This window comes from Rutilus rutilus, assembly GCF_951802725.1.
Source record: "Rutilus rutilus genome assembly, chromosome: 7".
Lineage (NCBI taxonomy): Eukaryota > Metazoa > Chordata > Actinopteri > Cypriniformes > Leuciscidae > Rutilus > Rutilus rutilus.
The window spans coordinates 18708144-18731949 of record NC_140221.1 but is presented as its reverse complement, the minus strand read 5'-3'; the positions used below and the strand labels follow the sequence as shown (position 1 = coordinate 18731949).

The window sequence follows — 23806 nt, the reverse complement described above, 5'->3', positions numbered from 1 at the left end:
ACCTAAATTTACGAGCTTGATAAAAATGCTAATTTTAGAACAAAATTACAGTATATATGAAGAGTTCAGATGCAAAAGCCTCTAAGTGCCATCTGAAATTTTCTTCTAGAATGATCATTTTTATAAAGCTTGTATATTTAAGTTAAGTAATTCCACTTAAATGACAATTAATAGGTAATTTGCATTGCCATTTAAGTGAAATTATTGAACTTAAATATACGAGCTTGATAAAAATGATCATTCTAGAAGAAAATTTCAGATGGCACTTAGAGGCTTTTGCATCTGAACTCTTCATATATATATATATATATATATATATATATATATATATATATATATATAATTTGTCTGTTGGTACGGTATGTTCAAAGTCCCCAATAACATGGATTGATTCAGGTATTCCCAGGATCCTCTGTCACCATAAATGTATATATTATATTATATTATATTATACTCCTAAAATTACAGTTAAAAAAAACAAATTAGGTGTCAAATGCACAGAACAAAGAAAATACACTGAAAAAAATAACACCAAACCTGAAAGGAAATAAGTAAATAAATCACCATAACCAAAGTATTGCTAGAGCCTAGTGCAATTTACTTAAAAAATTACGTTTTCTTGATATGTATATATATATATATGTATATATATATATATATATGGACAGTTGTGTAACATATTCTCTGCATGTTTATGAATGCATTGTATTTCAGCAATTAAATTGTTGATTCAGAGATCAAACTTGCAGTAAAATCACGACGTGTTTATATGGAGCTAAACATGAACATGCTGGAATACGTGTTGGATATATAATAGTCTTGACAAAGTATGTGCTAAAAATGATGGTAGATGTATGTGAAGCAGTCAACATACAAAATAGTTTTCTTAATACTTGAGACCTGACTGAGTAAAACTGTAATAGGACACTGAGTGAAGTGCTGATTTAAGAGTTAACTGTAATTTCACTCTTATTGAAGTAAAACTTTATCGTATGAAAAGTTTTTTTTGTTGTTGTTTTGTTTTTTAAGTGAAAGCCTTGGAAACTCATTAAAGTATTTCTCTATTGTGATAACAGTTGTAGGTTGAAGGTTGAAAGCATCAGCGGTTTTTGTTTATTCGTTTTTAGTATTATTAGTTTTTTTTTTGTATGGATAAATCAATATACTCTTAAAACTGACTAGTTTTAACACCTGTCCTGTTCATTTAATGTCAGTTTAAAAGTCTATTTGAAACCGACCCTGGCTGAAATAGTGGCATTCTTTCAAGTTTACATCACTTTTAATCAGTTTTATAATTTCACACCTTCTTAGCAAAATTAGCAGGGTTCCCACCAGCCTGGGGCCTCTGCTAAAACAAAATCTCCACGCGTGTCACCGAGCATGTGGAGAAACTCAATTCACTTCTGTAAATGCCAAACAAAGACCCCAGACCCAAAGCAGTAAAAAACACAGTGGGAGTATGTCACTGGTTTTCGACGAGTGGGCTGCTAGTTCATGCGCAGACAGGGCTAAATTCAGATTGAATTTTGATAAATGTGGACCGCTTGGCTCGTAACAATCCGTCACTGTCATTCCTGTAAAAGTTTTAATATAAAGAATCATACACAGCCTAATGATGTTCTCAGTCAGAAACCATTCATCTCCATTCATTTTTGTATTTTGTTTTGTGGCTTTTATTTAAACCCCACCTAACCAAGCATTTTGTTCAGTATTATGCATAAATTGATCAACAATAGCTCTTTGTTTGTTTATTTCTTATTTCTTTTCTTTTCTTCATTAAAAAGTAGCCTATATGGTTATGTTAAGATTATTTTAATTGTGTTGATTTTTTCAATTTTGATATTATTATTACTTTTATTCATTTCACATTTCTTGTGACATTTAACAACGTTTTAAAACAAAACATTGAGCTGAAATCGTTTATATCACTTATAATATAAGTGCTCATTTGCATAATTCATCAGAAGCTCTTTGTTGTCGTTTGTAAAAATGTTGCTGTGTTTTATATTTCTTAGCATTAGCTACCAAAATGTCATATCACTTGAGTTTTTGATACACTCATTTTGTCCAATTCTCTCTTTTTTATTTGTGATCACAACTTGAATTGCTTTAGTGCTAAGTTTTCCGTTTGTAAGGTGAAACAGATAGGATTATGTCATTTTACAGTCATGAATTATTGAGTTTATGTTACATTACATGATTCAGGTCATGAAATATAAAGAGCAGACATTGACCTTTTTCAGTATGTTAATTTGTGTGCATCTTCAGCAGTGAGCTGACATATTGCACATAGTATTTTAGTATCTGTTTATTCTGGAGCTGAAAATGGAAGTATGGCAGGATATTCTGAAGCAATGGTCAAATCCAGCTGCAATCTTGAGGTCTCTTTATTTGTCATGGTCTGCCACAATTGTGCCATGGAGTTTGCTCAAGAGTTTGTCTTTGGTCAACATACCATTCACTTCTTTTTGACCTTTTTGGAATATAATGTGTAATTGTACTGGTCTACATATGGCTTATTCTCTCTCATTTTTCCCCTTTGTGTGATATATTTTGTATATAAGTCTCTTTAAATTTTATTTGATTTCATTTCATTTGAATATTTCACTGTGGTATAAGTAAACTTGTTCTGAAATGTTTTTTTTCTCCAAAATATATTTTTCATGTTGCATCACAAATATAATTCCTATTTGTAATCAACAGCGTAAAAAAATCATAATACGCTCTGTAACTCTTGCATACATTCTCTCTACTACATGTGGTTCTATAGAACAAGTTTAAGCATCAAAAGGGAAGCTTTATCCTTTTTTTCTGTGGGCTATTGAACTTGAACTGTGACCTTCACTGTCGGTCCTTAAAACCGTTTCATGGTGTGGAGTCACGCTGTGCCCTCTAAGGCATGAACACTGTGTTCTCCCCGCAGGGCTTGATCGTTCGCTCCTTTTTCAATGTGATTTATTCAACACGGATACATGTGGCATTGATCCATACCGCAAGCTATTCAGTAGAACTTTTCCAAGTTTTCGGGCTTGATGAATGATCTCTAGATGATTTCGGTCCAACTGTCCACATAGCAGATAGAGTTACATTTGTTACATAAATGGCTAAAATAAACAGAAATGATCTGACACATCCAAGGTTTAATTTTGATTGATTTGTGGTGGTCATATGAGACCCTTCGGAGGGTTGAGACCGTTCCAAAAAGTCTGATGGTGTAATCAGTCACAATTGGGCTTTAAAAAGTTGCCCCTGCCTTCACTCTTTCACTTTTCAAATGAAAAATATGTACTTCTCTCTACATAAATGTGTCATGATGTGTTTAATAAGGTTTATGAAAAAGGTGTATGTCTAAATGGTTGGTCTAAAGATAAATGATCAGAATTGGCATGTAATAATTGTTAAATTATTGTGTTAAGTTATTGTGTATGTAAACATCTAGGGAATTGTTATGTTCAATTAAAAAAAGATTAATTCTGTCATCATTTACTCACCCTCAAGTTGTTTCAAACCTGGTTGAATTTCTTTCTTCTGCTGAACACAAAGGAAGATATTTTAAAGAATGTCTGTAACCAAACAGTTGATGGACCCCATTGACTTCCATAGTAAAAAAATAAATAAAATACTATGGAAGTCAATGGGGTCCATCAACTGTTTGGTTACTGGCATTCTTTAAAATGTTGTTCTTTGTGTTCAGCAGAAGAAAGAAATCCGTACAGGTCTGAATCAACTTGAGGGTGAGTCAATTATGACAAAGTTTTCATTTTTAAGTGAACTATTCCTTTAAGTTGTGGCAATGAGAATTTTTTGAGAATTCTTAGCAGAAATACTTTTTTACTACTTTAGTAACTACTACTTCTTGAGACGTTCATTTATTACTACATCCGGGACCCACTGACCTGTGGTCGGGTCAATAAGGACCCTCCTCCTGGCTGTTTATCTCCTTAGTGTTTATCCTAATACCCAGGGGGCGGCAAATCTATAGAGCCCTGTCTCTCTTCCTTGAGCTTTCCCTCTTAAGTTGCTATTGCCTGGTGAAAAAGCTTGCCTGACACAATGCAGGCTGGTCAGAGATCATTTTTAGTTGCGACGCCTACTCAGCCATACCCAGATGATTTCACTGAATCCATCATGCATAAATGTAGGGCATTAATACATAAAGCGGTTTGTTGATTCACAAGAGTGAAAGCAGTTTGAATGCTGGACGTCTGTTACCGTCGCTGGGCCCTGAGGCGAGATGTCCTGCTGACCTTCTCTCCCCCGTCTGTGTCTTTCCCCCATGCCCCCCTCCAGTTCCTTCACTCCAGACTCTCGCCTGCTTTCTCTCTCCCATTGCTTGCAAGTATTTACCCCATTGTGGTTCGTCATGGTGAAGGAATTTCTGAAGTGGGGGAATTGAGCAAACTGGGATTGTGTCTGTTTCCCACCTCCCACCTGTTGATCAGAATCTATACTAGTGTGTTCAGAGGATTTTTAGACTAGTGTCTTACTTCCTCTTTAGAGTATAAATAGATTAAAAAAACTTTTTATAAAACAAATATTGATTGATAGATTTATTTAATTGACAGGTAGTTTTTTTTTGGTTGTTGTTGTTTATTTCAGTTTATTTAGTATTTATTTTAGTAGTATCGTTAGCCATCAAAATGTTAAACAAATTTATTTGCTATCTAAAGGCATTTTCATGTTTACCGTAGGCAGGTTATAAAGTTTTCACGTTTTATATCTAAAAATATGTATCTAAAACTAAAATGAATGTGTGGCATAAAAAAAATATATAATTTCATTGGTTGCACTTTATTTTACAGTACGTGCACTTACGTGTGTACAGTGTACTTACATAAGAAAGTACTGGGTAATATAAGATAACTACATGGATTAAGGTCATTAGTTATTAACCCAGTTAAAACCCAGTTATTAAGTACATAGTATTAGCATTAGCATTAGTTATTACCCAATTATTAAGTACATATAAGTACATAGTAGCGGGAACAGGACTGTAAAATAAAATGCTACCATTTAGGTTTATGAAAATATTTTGATGTAGTTTTTGTTTTACCTTTTGTTAACAGTAACAGAAGGAAAGCATATAGATCTTGCAGTACTACCATACAGAATGGCAAAAGTAGTAATTGTTTTCAAAAAGGTTTCCCAAGCACCTCCTCATTTGCCATTAATCATAAAAACACATAGCCCCGCCCAAAACCTACACGATTGCAACGCTAGTGTTGCTGTGCTGGATTGGTTGGGATGCTCAACCAAAGTTGCGTTTACACTTTTTTTTAGGGGGAAATTAACATAGAAATGCCTCATTTAAAGTTGACATTGAATTTAAGATAGAAGAACAGGTGTAAAATGTGAAAAGACTCTATACAATAATGTGGGAAACCAAACTTTACTGCCGACTCTGTGGGTCTGCAGCCACTGATTCAGAGTCAGTGAGGGAGCTACTCTTGATCGGGGATTTGCTCTGTCCTCAATCCAGCCATCTGTCCTGTGGCTGCCAAACTCAGCAGATTGAAGAGGCCGGGACAGAAATTTCCCACATCTCTCGCTCGTTAAATGAGGTATGGGAGGGAAAACCGAGGGAGAAAGAGAACTATCTGTCTGAATGGGGGCTTGATTCGGTCTACTGGAAGGCTGAAGTACCCGCGTTTTAAAAAAGAGTGGGAAAAGAAGAAAAACTAGAGAAAACAATGTTGCAAAAAAAAAAAAAAGAGTACAACACTGAGCCTCCTAAAATCTTCAGTGTGTGTGCGCGTCTGTCTGTGAATCGTGAGTGCCCTGCCTTTCTCAAGCGCACACACCCCCGATTCAGTGTGCGAGGCTGAAAAGAAAGGCAATTAGCATTTCAGCCAAGGTCCGACTGGCTACATGCGATGAAGCAATAAGCTTTATAATTTGCTTTTCTTCTCTTCACTGCCATTGAGAGGCTTTTCCTTGTTTAATCCCTTGAAAGTGCATTTCTCTTCACTCTCATCCATTGTTTGCTGCAGTAGCCCATCGGTCATGGAGTTCTGCGGCCTCGGGAACGTTCACCATGTGAAATTCAATGGGATCTTTTCTCTGGCCCATATATTGAGAGTGGAAAAAAAAAAGTCATTGTGTTTTTTGGAATAAGGACGCAGGATGCAGTTGGCTCAAGTTGAAAGGGTCAGACGACGGCCTGAGGACAATACCTTTGAGAGATTTTCGGTTTTTCTCTTTGCTCTCTGGCCAGCGTGGACTTGATTGGCATGTAGTCCATCGACTAGAAGCTAATGTTGGGTTTAAAAGTAACATATGACAATACGAATACAGAGCTTTTGTTATTTCTTGTTATTCCGAGCGGATATTTTCTTAATCTCTGCTTTCGTTCTTCAGAAGGAATGGCATCTCCTCGTACTCAGCGCCCACTCACATGTACACTTTCGTGAACTAATTCTAGGTTCCCTGTATCTTTCAAAATAAACAGAAACATTTTGGGCAACGTTCACCAAATGAGTGTCTCGCCAATGAAAAGCTGTGGTCTTAAGATACTCTCTTCAGATGTAATGATGTATGTTTTACCAGACTCAGTTATTAAATGTTTTTAGTTTCCCAACCTCGAGATTTTCAGGATATCGTCTCGTCTAAAAATACTTGAGGGGCTACAACACAAGTGGCAATTATTGGCTTTTGAGCTCTCCATATATGGGAGCCCTGAAAGTTCCCAGAACTTTCTGAATGAGGTTGGTTTCTGAGGTAACAGAGCATGTTGTCTCATTTCTGCTGTTTCATGTATGTGTTGTGCTGTTACTACATATCAGTGTAATATCACCACACTCATGTGGTTAACTTCAGTTTATTATTGACATATGTGCCTATGCACCAAAGTGGATGGGCTATATTAAGAGTCTCGTTGTTATTGTGCTTTTTTAAGATGATCAAACACGTAATTTGGTCAGTGTCAGATGGGTGAGGCTCTGTTTCCTTCATCAGTTTTAAAGTATAATGAAGCAGTGACTGAGCTTTTGTTGTTACCGCTACAAGAAAGTCAGTCTGCCAAGTTGCTGAGTCATAATTGATCAGCTTTGACCAGCATAACCCCAAATGACCTTGAGCCAGTCTTAAGATAGCCTGGTTAAAACCAGACCATTCTCAGTAGTAACTGAGTTATGGTCTGGCAAAGCTTCATTGATAACTCATTTCCAAAGGGGCGTCACCAACGGACGTCACTCAAATGCCTCTGGGCGCAATTGGATAGGCCTAAAACCAATCAGAGCGATCGTCATCATGTAAAGCCATATGCTGCCTGCGTCCCAATTCGCCTAAGTTACACTATGCCATAAAAGTATGTACTCTTTTTGTGAAGAAAAGGTATTTACTTTTGAATGTGTAACAAAAAAGTAGGCAAGCTTTGGGACATACTACTTCGTCATCTTTATCGGACGGATCTGTCGCGTGCATCCTGTCACGTAAACGGCCCTGTCAATCATCTTGTCACAGTTAAAATCCTCTATTAAATCAAATTTAATTTCCTACCGTTTCGGAGAGAAATGTAGTAGCACGTTCATCTGCCAGTGGGTCTTTCATGGAGACTGTCCTCATGTGTTTGCATTTTAAATATAATAATGCATTCTGCCTCTGCGCGCAATTGGATAGACTTAAAACCAATCAGAGCGATCGTCATTGTGTAAAGCCCGCCCCAACGTTTCTGATTGGTGCCGCGATTTCGACGGATTAGAAATGGGCTTGAATGAGCTCTTTGCCAGACTACTTGCAGAGCAAATCTAAATTTGCCGGAAGTTGTCTGGGTTTTCCCAGGCTAGTCTTAAGATAGAGATAGCTTAAACTGACACTGTACATTGCAATAACGTAACCTACGCTGATATTCATGGAGGAAGTGGAACCTCATAAGTGACCAATTTGGAACAATCAGGCAGAAACTCTGACATCATACAAAGCACTCCTTGGAGTTGCTAAGCTAACAATGTAATTTAAAAATTCTGGGATTTTCAAAATATTTGATGCCAAGTACCCCCAAATATGAGGATCTCCCTGCGAGGGAGCATCATTTTAAAATATAAAAGCTATATGATTGTGTATTTTGTTTAAAATATTATGTGTGATTGTTAAAACATCATGTTCTTTTCCTAAATTAAATATTTGGCTTGTATATTGAGAAAGAGGGCACAATTTGAGAAGAGAGTTGTTCTGCTGTAATTATGACAAAGCTTCTTGTTTTCAAACTTGTAACAGAAGGTGGGAGTGTCAATATGTTACATTTAACCAATCTCAATTTGTGGGATACAAGAAGTTTCATATGTTCTTCCTATGTTAACATGTAATTTAATTGAACAATAGTTTTTGAGAAGATTTAATATAATATAATATAATATAATATAATATAATATAATATAATATAATATAATATAATATAATATAATATAATATAATCAGTTTACACCTTAATTTTATGAGCTTTAATTTGAATAAAGTTATTATTTTAATTATTATTATTATTATTTGAATACAACTTAATTGCAGTCGCTTTAAGTCATCCTCTCTTATTGTCACCGCAGGATACATGTGATGCTTGCTTATAATAAAGAAAAAAGAAGGTATTATATTGAAACAGTTGTCTTTCGTGTTGAAATGCCTTTAAATGCTGCCTGCGGAGTATATTATGCTAGATATTTAACATACCTTTTGGAATGTTCCCAGTGTTTATGATGTTTTCAGAATGGTTCAAAAGCTGTGTGTTTATGTGTGGGTTTCCCGTTTTGAATTTCTTAATGTATATCGTAGTGCACTAGGCTGGCAAAGCATCAAATGAAAGCCTTTACAAGACGAGAGCCGCATGGGTTGACTGTTGATGCATTGGTCATGACTTCAGCTTTTGTTGGCTAACTTGACTAACATGAGCTACATGAGACATCTAATGGGTTACTTCTACTACCATGTCATATGCTGTGATAAATGTGACTGCACATTACCAAAGCTCTCCACAGTCTCATCAGACAGGTTGTTACAGAAGTAGACAGACCATTAGATTAAGTCAAGCCTGCAATTTGGATTCAGTGCATACTGTTATTATTTTGAGCTCCAAGCAAAAAGTGGCTAAAGTATAGGAAACTTTAGAGTATTTCTCCTTGAAAATAGTAATTTGGAATGTTACAAGAAAGTTTGAAAACATTGCATGTAGTACATCATATTGACTTAGTTGCACTAGTCACTCTGATACATGAAGTCAAGGTGTGTGACCTCACTGAAGGTTCAATGTATTGCATAACACACACGCACACACACCGCTCCCCTTGTTGCTTAGTACTGGCTGTGAAGTCTTGCTGATTGAATAATTGATGTTAAGATTATGGATCCTGCTGCCGGGCAGGGGTAACACTAGAGGCGGCTGCTGGGCCAGCAGCGTAGACCCGTAACCGTACACTTTATCACATCCTCAGCCAGGTGATCCAGTGTAATTGCTGAAGTCTCGGTTACGTTAAGAGCCATGGCTGCCATGTGAACCCGTTGCATGAGGTGATGGGGTCAAACTCTCCTTGGGGTTCATTGATCTAAATATTAAATGGATAATTCACCCAAAAATTAAAACCTGTGCCAAACATGAATGACTTTGTTTCTTCAGTGGAACACAAAATAATATATTTCAGCTGCTTTTGGTCATACAATGAAAGTCAATGGGGTCCAAAAACAACAATATTGGACCCAATTGACTTTCAATGTATGGGCAAAAAACACTGAAACAAAATATCTTGTGTGAGAGTGTGTGTGTGTGTGTGTGTGTGTGTGCTTCACAGAAGAAAGAATATCGTACCGTTTTGGAACGACATGAGGGTGAGTAAATAATGACAGAATTTTCATTTTTGGGGGAACTATCCCTTTAAAGAGACCAAGTATAATAAATAAATGAATCCCCCAGAGTTACACAGAGTGGGCAAATATCCCACTTGCTAATCTGCTAATCTGACTGAATTAAGTAGCTTACTCAGCATCAACGATGAATTACAGATGCCATTGTAATCAAGTTTCCTGGCATGGGCAGGCATGCATTTTTATTGTAATGAGTAATTCCAGAATGCTATCAGTGAAAACCACTGAAAAGATATAAACCACCTCAAGCACTTTGTTTTTGAAAGTAGAAGATGTGAAGTATGCTAAAGGATTTGGTTGACTGAACAGAGATAACCATGTCGAATGAAAGAGAGACCACCTGAGGCGCTGTATTGACTTAACAGCACACTTCCAGAGAGCAAAAAGGCATCTGTATCTCCCACTGCAGGGGAGCAGCTTTCTGCTGAATATTCACCCAAAATTCTTGCCCTCTTCCATATTTTTTGCTTTTTTTTGGCATTTGGACCATCTCTGATATGCACTGAATGGCAAAGGGCTTCTGCTGCGGGCCTCCTGTGTGCCTGAGGGAAAAGAGAGTAGCTTGACTGCGAAAGCCATCTTCATTTTGTCTTTGAAAATGAGACATCTCTTCAATAGACTGTCCTGGGGTCAGCCTAAGAGCCAAACCACCAGTGTCTTGGCGGCTCGGTGGCCTCCTGGTCATTGATAAATCGTTTGATGTTCTTCAGGCCAGCATGTCCTGTGGTGATCTGGCAAAGGGTGTGTAGTATCTCTGTGTCTGTCTTTATCAATGTCAGGAGATGCGGCCAAAGAGGCCGCGGTAACCTCGGGCTTGACTGATGGCCTGGACATCTCCTTGAATTGCTTGAACCTCCAGAAGAACAAATGCTCAAAGATGCTTTATCAGCAAGTCAAGCCGTGTTAGTCAAGTCAAGTGCCTTTATTTATCAGTTCCCAAAAATGCAGCATGATATCATGGATTTTAAATGCAATTATTTCTTACCTTTTATGTTGCTCATCCATCCATCTGAAAAAAGGCTAAATTATTTAATATTTCATAACATAATGTATTTTATTTTATATTATTGTTTTAATTACTTATCCCTAAAACGCGTACCTCGGGTCTTTTGTGACCCTCCTCCTCATTATTTTTTTAAAGTTATACCAACCCTCTTAGTATTCCTCATTCAATTCATTATAAACAAATACAGCAAGAATTTTTTTTTTTAAAGAATGCCTGTGTTCCCATTCATTTTTTGTAAAGAATTGTATAGTGTCGCTAACGACCCGATGCATGTAACAGTGTTAAGTATATTTTTTTTCTGCACAACAATAATTTAATCTTTGATGACTGAATAAGTACAATTCCCCTTTATTCCACAAGGTGGCAATGTCTGATACATAATGATGAAGTGACGTTTCACTCATAGTTACTGCAGGCAGAAAACAAAAGAATAGGAAGTATCATCAGCAAAACTTGAAGTGTCTCAGCGATTTACTGCAGCGCAAGAAATGAACGCAATCAGATATTAGTGTCACTGTCACTTGACGGTGGATCTGGTGAAGAAACTGTCAGTGATCAAAATATTGATTTTGAAGATGTTGAAAAGGATAGTTTTGAGAATATGTTTGAGATTGTGAATATGAGCCAGATGCTGAATGTACTGGGAAATGAGGTCTGATGAGGACAGTGATGATGGTATAAAACATCTGCTCAAACTGAACCCTTCCAAGCTCCAAAAGGTAACAAAATATGCTTTATTTTATTCTGCTGTAATTATTACTCTATCAGGAAAGTTTTATACTATCGCGACAGGTAGAGGTCTATCTGTGGTTTTGAAGGTACTTTACCTTGTGCGTTTTGCCCAAACTTGCCCAAAGAAGGGTACGTGCATTAGCAGGTAGTTGCTGAATCGCGGGTGTTTAAATGAAATGTGGACATGACTGCAGTCGGTCCAGTGCAAGTACGCTTTCACTATTTCATTTTACTTTCAATTATTATATTTATCTGTTATATTGAAGAGACCTTTTTGAAGGATATTGGTTAAATCATGCCCTTTTTGAGCATGTGAGCTTAACTGAGACTTGAGTGTTTGTAGACGTTTAAGAGGCTGTTGCGTCCACCTTGATTTATTGCAATATTGTAGTGTTCAGTTTTATTTTGATTTTAGAAAATAAACATGTGATTGCTTTCCTCACAGACCAAATGTTTCTTGTTTTTCACTGGCATGTCTCCAGGTGCTGAGGACTAGTGCATCTTTGAGCCTACATTCAGTACGAGTAAAATACTTAAGTACTGGTAAAATCAGATACTCTAAGACTTTAACTCAAGTCAAATTGGAATTGGTGACTTGTAACTTCGCTGTGAGGTATCTGTACTTTTACTCAAGAATGGTTTTAGGTAGGGCTGTAGTACTCGAGTCCGGTCTTGGACTCTAGTCCACACTCGAGACCGTTTTTCTATGGTCTCGGACTTGTCTCGGACTCGCTGGCATTCGGACTCGGACTTGTCTCGGTCTCGGCCACTGGTCTTGCCAAATATGGCTTTTGGTCTCTACCGAGTCCAGGTGTCTTTATTATGTTCCCAGTAAGCACACATACGGCTCTTTAAAAAATAAACGTTTTAACTCGCTGAAAGTCCACCGCTAATGCAACGTGAATATTCACATTTTAATTGTCCATAACAACCCGAAAACTTGCCTGCTTGCCTTGCACATCTAATTAATGGGCGGCCTCCTCCAATAGTGCTGACAGCTGGGCTCATAGCTTGCAGGTTTGCTTAGTGGCAAACTTTTTTCATTTGATTGGTTCAACCGCCACCCGCCCGAATTTAATACAAATATTATTTTTCGTCACGTCATCCGCCCGATCCGCGGTATATCCGCATCTCTAGTGTGTGTGTGTGTGTGTGTGTGTGTGTGTGTGAGTTGGCTCGGCCCTCCCTCATGCAGTTTAATTGGTTGACATCGCGTGTATGATTGACAGGAACAGAATGTGAGGCTGATCAGACAGTTAAATATTTCACTATTACATAATGATTTAATTTCTATAGGCTATATTTAAAAAAATAGAGTCAGCTCTTTGACACTGTTTTTGCTTTTAGATCAACAAATAATAGCCCAAAATGATTGTCTTGATAATGTCATGCAGACTTTTTTTTTCCTGTACTTGACTCGGTCTTGACTCGGACTCTAACCTTTTTGGACTCTGTCTTGACTTGGACTCGACTAGTCCTGGTCTTGGTCTTGACTTGAACTCGACTAGTCCTGGTCTTGGACTTGTCTTGGACTCGACAAAGGTGGTCTTGACGTAACAGCCCTAGTTTTAGGTACTCTTTACACCTTTGCTTCACTGGATAGAAGTAGAGCATATGGAGATTGTTAGAGAACATTGTAAAAGAACTGGAGTTGATATTGCTCACAAAATTGCTCACAATGAGAGTATGGTTTTAACAGAATTTGAAGTATAATTTACATAGGAAATGTTTGTTATTATTTTCAGCTCATAATATGGATTTCACATTTATTTGTGCTATCCTAAACCTTATTATTATTAGCAGAAATTTGGTATTAGGTAGCAGCATATTATAATGTAAACTAACTAAAATAAATAAGAGAGAGGTGCTGGTGCAGTTGTGTGTATGTTGTGTATTGAGTCTGAACAAGTCAGGAAGTTCCCAGCTCTGGGGGAGAAGCGGGGCTGAATACAAGGCTTTCCCCTCTACTGTCCCAGCTTTGTACCCTCACCCCAGGCCTCAGCCCGCCAGCAGCCGCTAATCCAGTTTTGATAGCATTCACGGCCCCCCTTCCGTGCTGTCCTGCCTGCCTGCCTGCCCGCCTCTTGTCATCAAAACACAACACACACACACACACACACACACACACACACACACACACACACACACGCACGCACGCACGCACACACTTTTGATTTAGACGTGCACACACTCAGACATACCCCAAGTGAGCAATGAAATTGCACCAAACTCATATGGTTGCATTTCTGCCCCTCAAAGTTTTACTCTCACTAACTCAAAAGAAAGAACCCCTCAGTAATCTGAAATGGCACCTTAATTGATGAACGCTGTCTGCTCCCAACAACCTTGTGGCTCAAGAATAACCGCATGATGTAGCAGAAGTGGAACATATGAAGAGCTGAATTTAACCAATGTCCAACTTTCCCTGGTAATTGACTCTTCTAAGAAAAAAAAAAGGAAAAACAAGATTACTTCATTCAAAGCGTGTGTATTTACCATGTAATTTAGCAAATATAAAAAGTGTGTGTGTGCTTCAAAGCAGCGGATGACTAAATAGATGGCCAGACGTTGTTTTGAACATATTCATGTTTTCTGTTTTCTGTTTTGTTAGCCATGACAACAGTCTTTAAGAAGAAAAAGGAGACTGATATTGTCTGAGTCCTGCAATAAAACTTAATAGTCTCTTTCTCTTTAAAAGAGATGACCACAATAAATGCTGTCTGATTTGTCTCCTATTGTAGGTGACAATAACTGGCATTTGACCTTCAAGGTCAGGAACCTTAAAGGGAAAGGGTCAGTCATACAGTCATATTATCTTGATTTCCAAAGTTTTAAAGGGATATTTCAACCAAAAATGATTAACTCATGTCGTTCAAAACCTACGCTGTTATGTTTGAAACACAAAATATCGTTTTTTGAGGAATTTTAATGCAGATCTTTGTACAATGACAGCTCCAAAAAGAACAAAAAGCATAGGTTGTCTGTATACAAAAAGTCCGGTTCTGCAAGAAGAAAATATTCTGTGTAGAACCTTAAAGGCTTCTTGAAGGGTCAGGTGCTTTATATATAAAAAAAACTTTTAGGGGTTCCCATCATGAGATCATTTTATGAATTAAGATTCAGTTTTAATTAATAATGTTTTAATTCATTTTTAACTGTAATTTTATTAAACATCTTGTAAACATACTTGATCACTAGAAAAACTAAATAAATATCCCATTAAACATGAAAGTATTATGCAATCATAACAGAACCTTTTTGGCATAAAGAGTTCTTTAAAATTCAGGCAGGAACACTAGGGTTCTATATATATCCGTTAAACCTTTTTTTTTCTCTAAAGGTGATGTTAGCTAATGCTGCTAAAGTCATATATTTGTGCAGTTTTTTACTTGTCAATACACCCTTCAGGGTATATATTCTAGCTGCTATTATGGTGTACACTTGCCTTGAAAGTGTGAAATCTGTGCAAGTACCATAACAGTAACGATTCATTTATGCACCACCCTGTCAGATCTACTGCGATTGAAAGATGGACAGTATCAGAGGCTTGTAATTGTAAATTGAATTTATGCAGAGTGAAATATTCCCCTTTTAGATGAATGGTCACTGAACTGTACATGTTCTTTTTCTCTTCAGGAATGCCAGCTGTTGTCGGTCTAGCTGGCCTGGTTCTGATGCTGCTCACCACAAGTGCCAGGTCTGAGTCGGCAGAGCTGAGGTTCCAGGGCCAGACTCAGTTTGTCGTGAACGAGAGCAGCAGGGCCATAGTGCGTCTTGTGGTGGAACGAGTTGGAGATCCAGTTAATGTCACAGCTCTGGTTCTGGTAAGTTTAGAAGAGCAATCTGCATGAGTGGTTAATCGTTGTTTCTATCAGTTTGTGTGTCTGCCCAACGCTATCTCACGACCAGTTCGTATGAATTCGTACTAATGAGGAAAATGTGGCTGATTCTTATGAATTCGTACGACCTCACTCGTACGATTTGTCTAAACCCCAGTGACGGTTAGGTTTAGGGGCGGGGTCAGGGGTAGGTCATTCATACGAATTCATACGAATTGGTAGCCTAGAAATCTAGAGGCACCCTAGCGGCAGCAAATTTTATTTTGCAGCCAGTGTCGTCTAGCAACTCTCTGTTGGCTTTCGAGCTGGAAAAACCAAACTCTAGTCAGGGCAATCACATCGTGTATAGAGTCGGTGGGCGGGCTTAAAGCAGCACTCAGTAGCTTCGGGATTTCTTCGCTGTATTCTCGCTTTTTGCTCGCAGGTTTCTCTCTAGAGCTCCCCCCACAGCTTCGGAATAGATATTTGACAACACTGTTGTAAAAACTCGTTGGTGATTCTCAGACACCAGGGCCCAGTTTTTCAAAAGTAATCCAGTGGGATTTCGGATCACGGATTGGATCAAATCTTGGAAATGGGTTTTTCAAAAGCAAAAGAGGGATTCTGAACTAAGATCAGATCATGTAATCCGATCTTAAATTTGATCTGGATCAAACCTGCCCTTTGGGTTTTTCAGAATTTTGAACTCGGATTAGGATCTATTTGATCCAAAAAAACAGTATTATCCTGATCCCATCAGAAGGGTGGATTCAGTTGTGATTTTTCGAACCAAATAAAACCAGAGAGGTTTTTTTTTAAAGTGAATGATCACAAAATCAATGTTTACTGATGATATATACATTTCTTCATATTTGAAGCATATATGAAGCATGTCACATCTAATGAGCTATGGTAAAACAACAAAATCTACAATTTAACATTATAACAAAATAAGGAAAGTAAAATGTTTCTGTTTATTACAGTGTTTCTGTTTCTTAAAATTAAAATAAACAACGGTTATTTGTGGCCACCGGTATTTTGCCAACTGCTGTTCTTTGCTAAGCCAGTAGGCTACACTGTTGGTTCCATTTAAGGCTCTAGTAAACAGGATTTGGTGATCCTGAAAAGTTCCTATCCGGATCAGATTGATCCAATCCGATGTTGCTTTGAAAAACTGGCTCAAAAGTAAGGTGGATTACGTGATCACGGATCGCAAAAAAAAGGATTACTAAATCCGGATCAATTTTATCCGGATTAAACCTTTTGAAAAACCGGGCCCAGAGGCTAGCAGATCAACGACATCAAAGCAGATGGGACATTCTTTAAAACGTCTTCTTCATTCAGGTTCGGACAGCGTGGGGAGCGCAATAATGACAGCATTTTAGCAGATTTCTTTTGGCCGTAAAGCAGTTGTTTACATCGCGAGACCTGATATCACGCGAGACTTCCTGACGCGGCGGCCGGCGGCCCGCCGCCCCAAAGTTGCAAGTGCGTATTTTCCGCTCTCGGGCACCAGGGGGGTGCGAAACGACCACCATTCAACCCGAAATAAGTATTATAACCATTCCAAAGACTTAAGGTAAAAAAGTTACTTAGTTCACCTTTAACATAATGACGGTAGAGTTGCGACGGTTCCGCGTTAATTCCCTGCTACTTGAAAACAAAGAAGATGGCTGCTGCTGCTGGCGAACAGCGGTCCTTCGAATCGCCTTTGGCCGTGACTCTGGAAGAGCAGCCATCAGCCATATCACCCTGTAGCCCAAGACTGGTTGCCCACTGAAGCTAAGCAGGGCTGAGCCTGGTTAGTACCTGGATGGGAGACCTCCTGAGAAAACCAGGTTGCTGCTGGAAGAAGTGTTAGTGAGGCCAGCAGGGGGTGCTCACCCTGTGGTCTGTGTGGGTCCTAATGCCCCAGTATAGTGACGGGGACACCATACTGCCAAAAAGAGCACCGTCCTTCGGATGAGACGTTAAACCGAGGTCCTGACTCTCTGTGGTCATTAAAAAATCCCAGGATGTCCTTCGAAAAAGAGTAGGGGTGTAACCCCGGCATCCTGGCCAAATTTGCCCCTTGGCCTCTGTCCATCATGGCCTCCTAATCATCCCCATATACTGATTGGCTTCATCGCTGTCTCCTCTCCACCAGTAAGCTGGTGTGTGGTGGGCATTCTGGCGCAATATGGCTGCCGTCGCATCATCCAAGTGGATGCTGCACATTGGTGGTGGTTGAGGAGATTCCCCCATCTATGTAAAGCGCTTTGAGGTCTCAGAAAAAGTGCTATATAAATGTAAAAAAAAAAAAAAAAAAAAGACTTGGAGTTAAGCTTTTCTTTGAGAAAAGAACAAAGAACTGCACTGAAGTCATTCTTAAAAAAGGAAGATGTGTTCGGAGTTTTGCCGACCGGATACGGCAAAAGTTTAATCTATCAATTAGCTCCGCTGGTGGGAAAACGCTCTGGTTGGTTGTAGTGCTATCCTATTGCGTGCAGAGGCAATTTGAAAGACAACAGTTTATCCCACCCCTCGGATTGAGCCCTGCCAATGGTGTGTTCCCAGACCCAACATCTTGATGTGGGTCTGGCTTGTCAGGCTAACAAATTGGGCAACTCGTAAAATATGTACGATTTAGCAAAAATGTGTGTGAGGTCGTATGAATTCGTACAAATTAGCCACCTCGTAAAATTTGTACCAATTGCCGTGAGATCGGGTTGGTCTGCCAGTTGGGTTTGTAGTCTACCCTTACAGAAAAAACACATGAACTTCACATGTGCAAAAACTCATGTGATCACATGTGACCACATGCACATGTGATTTTGCACATGTGAAATTTAACATGTAAAAACATGTGACTTTGCACATGTGAAATATGTGGATCACATGTGAAACATGTGTTTTGCACACGGGAAATGTGTGCTTTTGGAACATTTGCACATGTGATTGCATGTGAAACACATGTGAAACACATGTGATCACATGTGAAACCCATGAGCTCACATGTGAAACGTAAAATTCCTATGTGAAACCTATAATCACGTGAAACCCATGAGATCACATGTGAAACCCATGAGATCACATGTGAAACCCATGACATCACATGTGAAACCCATGAAATCACATGTGAAACCTATAATCACATGTGAAACCCATGAGCTCACATGTGAAACGTAAAATTCCTATGTGAAACCTATAATCACGTGAAACCCATGAGATCACATGTGAAACCCATGAGATCACATGTGAAACCCATGACATCACATGTGAAACCCATGAAATCACATGTGAAACCTATAATCACATGTGAAACCCATGAGAGCACATGTGAAACCTATGATCACATGTGAAACCCATGAGATCACATGTGAAACCTATAATCACATGTGAAACCCATGAGATCACATGTGAAATCACATGTGAAACCCATGAAATCACATGTGAAACCTATAATCACATGTGAAACCCATGAGATCACATGTGAAACCTATAATCACATGTGAAACCCATGAGATCACATGTGAAATCCATGAAATCACATGTGAAACCCATGAAATCACATGTGAAACCTATAATCACATGTGAAACCCATGAGATCACATGTGAAATCCATGAAATCACATGTGAAACCTATAATCACATGTGAAACCCATGAGATCACATGTGAAACCTATAATCACATGTGAAACCCATGAGATCACATGTGAAACCCATGAAATCACATGTGAAACCCATGAGATCATAAGTGAAACCTGAAATTTCCATGTGAAACCAATAATCACATGTGAAACGTAAAATTTCCATGAGAGACCCATGGAATAACATTTGAAACCCATCAACAATCTATGTTAAACCTACACCCCACGTAAACCTGCAACTTCATGTGAAACCCATGTAAAAATCATTCAGCAATATACCACAGAAAATGGTAGTCCTACCATGTTCTTTTGTAGGGCCTATAGCCATGTTTCCCAACATTAAAACAAATAATTCAAATTTAGCTTTTATTTCATTTCAAAATATGCAGTACAAATTGAATGTTTAAAACAAACAAAGCAAACCCAAATTAAAATTATACATTTAAAAAAAGTGTATTGTCTCAGTCCTCTGTGTCTCCTTCAGCAGGCATCCTGTTTTGGGATAGAAAAACAATCAAAGATTAGGGCAGTGCAATATGTCTTCTCCTCACAGATATCACTGAACTCAGAGTGAAATCTTGGCAGATGAGTCTTTAACGCACCCTTTGGTTTTGAATGTACACACACAATGTATGTAAATGCAGTGAAGTGTTCTGGTCACGTGCCAGTGTTTCAGTAGATCTTGCTGTAGGAGAATTGACTGGCTTTTGTCAGAAAACTTGCAATGACGACAGAGCATCACTTTGGCTACACCCTGATGGAGAAATAAAAGTACAATTGATCATTAATAATAAAATAAATTAATAATAATAATAATTTGACGCTTATAAAATAAAATAATGTAACATCACTATATTAGTTAGGCCTGTTTCCTTAAATTTGTGATGAAACCAGAGTTGCAACCAATTTTTCTCCATATTGTAACGTATTTATAATTGAAATACACATACAATGGCTATACAATACAAAGTGTTTGCACATCCCTGGCAGTTGGTTTGTAAAATATCTTCATTGTTTTGACAGATATCTTTATTTTGTCTGAAGATATGCAGAGAAGTGTGTGTGTGTGTGTGTGTGTGTGTGTGTTGTTGTTGTTGCTGTTAATTAGGGATGCAACGATACCATTTTTTCAGAACCGATCCGATACCAAAAATTCTGAGTATCGGCCGATACCGATCCGTACCGATACCAGCACAGGTTTTTTTTAATCAAGTAGAATTTCTATAACTCTGTGTTGAACTGATAATAAGAACTGAAAAAAAGAAAAACAACAACAACAAAAAATCTATGATCATAATCTGACATAAATGCTATTATAAACTAGATTAGTGGATAATTCAGTAAAATTTAGTCTAGAAAAATCACGAGTGCACAATAATTGTATAAAATCTGAACATTTTGTGAAAAAAAAAATGTTTAGTGGGGAACAAATTAGAGACAATAAGTGTAACACTAAATCTGGTAAAACTTAGCAATTAATAGCAATTATTTTATATCCTACTATAAAATTTAGACATTTTTTAACTGTATAGCACAGCTGTTTAATGAGGTAGCAACATATGATAGATAGGACAGAACAAGAAAGGCTATTAATAATCTTTCATTGCGTCCCTGTATTATGATATGAAAGGCTCCAATACAGTGCGGCACAAAGCGCTTTTATGCGCATCCCGAGCGCAGAATGATGCGCTGGAAGCAACATGAGTCACAGCGCGCAGCGCGTCGAGTCCGCATTGAAAAGTTTCAAGCACAAAGAAAATACATATTGATGCGTAGTGTATTATACAGTATCTATCTATGCAATAGTCTATTCAGCATTTTCTTTTAACAGTTTTAAATTTCAGTTACTGTGCGCGTGAAGAACTGCTCTGACTTTACTCCAGTGTTGTGATCTAACAGACACCCGGTAGAAAGTAACATGATTAAGGTACAGCAATAAAATCCAGCAAGATAAGAGTTGTTTTATGCGAAACCATAGACCTTTATCTACAGATCAAGTATAATAATAGTAACATTGAATCATCTTGGAGAGAGTTTCATCGTGTTAACTGTCGTAACCGAACGCGACGCGCTGTTTGAATGCTGAATGAAGAATGATTGACAGCCGCAGCTGAGAGAAACATTTACGTGATCTTGAATTTAACGACTTAAATATTCATTTATATCTCACATTATACTATATAATGGCTTCAGAACACTTATAATATTGTGCACAAAAATTTATGGTGCTTTATAATGTTTGTGTGCCTTTTGTGTGGCTTAACAATAACACAGAATAGTATACACACAATATCGGATTTGGATCGGTCTCGTCTGACCGATACCCGATCCGCCAAAAATGGCAGTATCGGAGCCGATATCGATACTGAGTATCGGATCGGTGCATCCCTACTGTTAATAAACTAAAAATAATAGGCCTATAATGTTATTAAACAATTGAAAATATTACATTGTAATTGTATTAAAAAAAAAAAAAAAAAATCCTACAGTTTTTTTTTTTTTGATGCTTAATTATGCATTAAATTCAGGTAGGCTACTGAGTCGCTGTCCTCAGTGCCGCAGAAAAGCGCCTACAATCAAAATCCTGATTGCCGCTAGTGCCTATCACATGTAATTTTGTAGCGAACTGTCTTGTGTGATTAAAGTTTTGAGCTTCAGAATTTCCGATAACATAGTGAGTTTTTAGGGAGCAAATGTTTCAGTGCACTGTAAGGATTTTGTGATAAAGACGGCCCTTAACCACTGACTACTGAGCTAGAGACCTGAGTGATATTTACCCAGAGTTTAGCACCTTGACTAGCTTGTTCAGGTGTGCTGGACTAGGTTGGAGTAAACCTCTGCATGTAAGTGGACCTTGAGAGACGATATTATATCTCCTGCAATATGTTCTGAACTTACAACACTGGTGTCCAGACCAAAGTTCTGCAGAGTTTCTGGTGATCCTGGATCAGCTGCTCAGGTCTGCTTTCTTGGGTTTGGGAGCTAAACTCTGTGATCAGGACTAGATGGCAAACAATACTGTAAAGGGGAGAAGACAAACACTATTATTATGTTATAAATAACTTGTTCTGTGTTCATCTGCTAACCTGTACAAAGTATGCATCATGAATAAGTGGTATGAATTTGCTCTTTTAATAACACTGTTTTACTTCATTAATACTAACTACAAACCTGATAAAAATGACTGGTGGGCAATGGAGGAAAGGCTTATTTTGCCCTCCAGGTCAAGTACAGCTCACTGCATCCTGACGTCACTTGATAACTATGAATTAACCATACAGTCCGTACTTTTAGGTTAAATAAATTAGACTATTCCCATTCATCCATTGACCAATTGTCAGCAAAACCTTTACAAAACTATCAAAATATCTCATCTACACATAATATGTGATTAAACGCCCATACTTACAGCTCAAGTCTATAGTTAACCTAACTTAACGTTAAGTTACCTCAAGTTAGCCTAACGTTAACGGTTGAGATGCTAACGGACTTTTGCGAAGACACTAAGCCATTTCTATAAAGTAAATATTCAACGGAAGCGAGTCATTTACATGAAAGAAAGTCTCAGAAACACTTGTATGTACAATCTGTGTAATTTTATGGACTAAACTTACCTTAAAGTAGTTAAAACAACAGTGAGAGACGGAGTTTCGCTGATTGTCAGTTGAACTGCTGCCTCGTTTCCATGGTAACGCCCTCCTCGCTCCAGTTCAAATGCTGCTTGAATATTCAGCGCGCGCGCCCATTAAAACACGTAGAAGTCACGCAGCATTTACATACATTTTGAATTGATGGAGTGAATTATTTGATAATCAGCTAAAATATCCTGAAACTTGATACATTATTAAGTGGATAGTAGGCTTGTGGCCATCGCAAACTGTAAATAGAATGAAAATATAAAAGCATTGAAAACGTACAAGTCTGTCAGTTATATATAATAGGCTACATTATAATATAATATATAGGCCTACCTTTAGGAATGGTAAACGCGGTGTGGAAACAAAATAGCAAAAACTACATGATATAATTATGAACGTTTTCTACACAAATTCACAGATGTGACACGAAGAACAAAGCTTTATTCTAAGTATTTTTTTTAATGTATTTCAAATCTATTAAATGTATTTCAATATTTAACAGTGCTTTACATATGTGAATATATTAATATTCACATGTGAATATATTAAAAGTGCTGTTGTTTATCGGGGTCTACAGTGTTTAAACTACTTTGATGTTTAATGTTTTTATGGATGCATTATAGGCATATTTAATGTAGTAACTGTTAACAAATATTCAGATATAGGTGTAATAATATTCAGCACAAGTTTTCAACGAGATACAAACCACTAGGGAGCGCTTTTTACTGGATTTATGCCAAATCATGTAGGTAGATGGTTTACGAACATAGGTGTTCACAAATAATGTATTTCTGGGATGTGCAGTGACACGTAACTTTGAAACTATTTCTACAATCTATTTATTCACTTGCTACAATAGACTTTAATTGTATTTATGCTATATTAGGGCTAAATGTGGTTTAAAACAGACGGACCAAACAAAGCCCAAATGTCAACGTCTATTTTTGGGCTAAATTAAGACTATGACGGGCCGACTTGATTCAGCCCAAAAAAACAATGTCTTAATGACGTCTGGTGCTGGGTGGGCTTTCTCTCGACATGATTATGTATAACTTATAAAACATTTCTAATACCAATCACAAATACGTCTCAGGACGTAACAACACACAAAAAAACATTGAATATGGTTTACATTTT

The 23806-nt window shown here is 37.8% G+C and overlaps 1 protein-coding gene and 1 long non-coding RNA gene across 2 annotated transcripts in view; one reads left to right on the top strand and one right to left on the bottom strand.

The window, feature by feature from the left end:
• The window catches only part of adgrv1 (adhesion G protein-coupled receptor V1), a 161439-nt gene that overhangs the window by 2904 nt on the left and 134729 nt on the right, over positions 1 to 23806 (top strand). Inside the window, exon 2 of the mRNA XM_084413365.1 lies at positions 15221 to 15408. Coding sequence (XP_084269491.1) covers positions 15223 to 15408 — 186 coding nt within the window. The 5' untranslated portion in view covers positions 15221 to 15222. The remainder of the gene's footprint in view (positions 1 to 15220; positions 15409 to 23806) is intronic.
• LOC311293608 lies at positions 19489 to 22942 on the bottom strand. Its single transcript, XR_014627951.1, has 4 exons — positions 22646 to 22942; positions 21930 to 22049; positions 19634 to 19785; positions 19489 to 19523 (listed from the first exon to the last, which is right to left on the bottom strand). It is a non-coding gene; the product is annotated as an uncharacterized lncRNA (long non-coding RNA).